The 1,800-nt window shown below is 34.6% G+C and overlaps 1 protein-coding gene across 1 annotated transcript in view; it reads right to left on the bottom strand.

Annotated features, from left to right (window-relative positions):
- Positions 1-264: 264 nt before the first annotated feature.
- Positions 265-1,800, bottom strand: part of LOC107669464 (alpha-(1,6)-fucosyltransferase-like) — a 93,093-nt gene continuing 91,557 nt past the window's right edge. The window contains exon 10 of the mRNA XM_016461703.1: positions 265-922. Within this exon, the coding sequence (XP_016317189.1) occupies positions 593-922 (330 nt within the window). The 3' untranslated portion in view covers positions 265-592. The remainder of the gene's footprint in view (positions 923-1,800) is intronic.

Below are 1,800 nucleotides of genomic sequence, written 5' to 3'. Positions count from 1 at the left end.
TTAAAAATGAATAAATGACAAAATAACAAATAACTTTCCATTTTTATGAAAATAAGAAATTTTATTTTATGAAAATAAGCTGAAACGTTTGTATTAGATTTTATCCCCTGCTTTAAATTAATACATATTTTTTTAGAGTGCAGACCTTCCTTTTTTACTTCATGAAAATAAATGTCAATGCAAAATATTCAAATAGGCTTCATTTTCTTAATGCAAAATATAATTTCTTACTTTTTCTCCTGAGTTTGTGGGTGAAATGTGACCTCAATTTATGCTTGACAGCCTCCATGAGATTCACTCCAGTTTGAGGATAGAGAAAGTGACAAAAAAGGCAAGAGAATATTTAAAAAACATTAAAACAATTTAAAAAAATGTTTTTTATCATTTGCTTCTGCTGATCTGAGTGCCGTTTGAAAGGCTTCTGATGTCCACAGCAGTCCATGAGATCCTTATGCAATTTATACAAACCTACAAGGTCCATCCATCCTATAAATACAAACACGCACACATGTGTCTTTGAGTATTTGTTATCAAGAGATCCTCTGCATGGCAAGTTCAGCCATCTGTGCGTTAATTATTAATGTGTGTTGTTCTATAAGCTCAGCAGCTTGTCTGCTTCTGGGTAAGTGGGATACTTCACTGTCTCGACCTTCTCCTTGACTTTGTAGGACGGATAGAGGCCAGTGCGTCCCAGTTTGCGGTTGACCCCTTTAGAGTACCCGTCCCAGTGGTTTCCAGCCACTCCGATGATGTCTCCGGGCTCCAGTGGGATGTCCTCCGCTGTGTGCGCCTGGTGCGGGTAGATGGCGATTTGGTTGTGCGCATTCTGTCCACCGAAGTAGTAGATGTCATCCAAAGAACGGAAGAAAGCTGAGGCGTCCGGATGAAGAGTCTGCATGATCTCATACGCCACGCGACACACCTGATAAAACCAGAAGAACAAATTCACAAAACTGCTGGGCGGGAAAAACAAGAAGTGACAAAGTAAAACGGCAGCTCTTTCCAATAAGGTTAACATTAGTTATTGCATTAGCTAATATGTATGAAGCCCCACACATGGCATGCGGGGAAATAAATAAATACATGTAAGAATATTTTCTCTCATTTTAGTTAATCATGGCCATTTTGAACTATTTTGTTCCCTTGTTTTAATGAAATTAGTCTTTAATTAAAATTTGTTCAATGTGGCCACGATTTTCTAAAACGAGGGAACTAATGATTAATTTATAACTACAATAAATATATTTTTGTATGCATGTCATGTGCAGGGCTCCATAAATATGAAGTAACTATAGCAATATATATATATATTTTTTTTTACAGCATTTATTAATTATGTTGTTGTGTTAGTACCATTAGTGGTCTACCATTGCTGCAATTACAAACTGATGATTTTAAAATGACAAAATGTTCTTTAAAAATGAATCTTTATAAATGAACATGAGGCCTGTTTTAAGACCATTCATTCTTTTTGAATTTTGACATTATTTTAATAATAATTAAGCATATTTTCTCTTCAAATCGCATCACTGCATTGTGCCTCAGCGAAGGCCTTTTATGGTTATTTAAAACTAAAACTGAAATTAAAACCATTAAATATTTTTTCATTACCTGAAATAAAATGAATGTTAACTGAAATAAAAATTTTTTAGCCAGTTGCCAAGGCAACATTTCTAATTTTTAGTTTAACCTGATGAGCTGAAATAACAAACTAAAACTGAAATAAAATTGTATATGTATATATGTACACACACACACACACACACACACACACACACACACACACACACACACACACGT

The sequence above is a fragment of the Sinocyclocheilus anshuiensis genome, unplaced genomic scaffold (assembly GCF_001515605.1).
Source record: "Sinocyclocheilus anshuiensis isolate Anshui unplaced genomic scaffold, SAMN03320099.WGS_v1.1 scaffold96, whole genome shotgun sequence".
NCBI classification, from domain to species: domain Eukaryota; kingdom Metazoa; phylum Chordata; class Actinopteri; order Cypriniformes; family Cyprinidae; genus Sinocyclocheilus; species Sinocyclocheilus anshuiensis.
The sequence above is the reverse complement of the archived record's forward strand: the minus strand, read 5'-3'. Positions and strand labels throughout refer to the sequence as shown.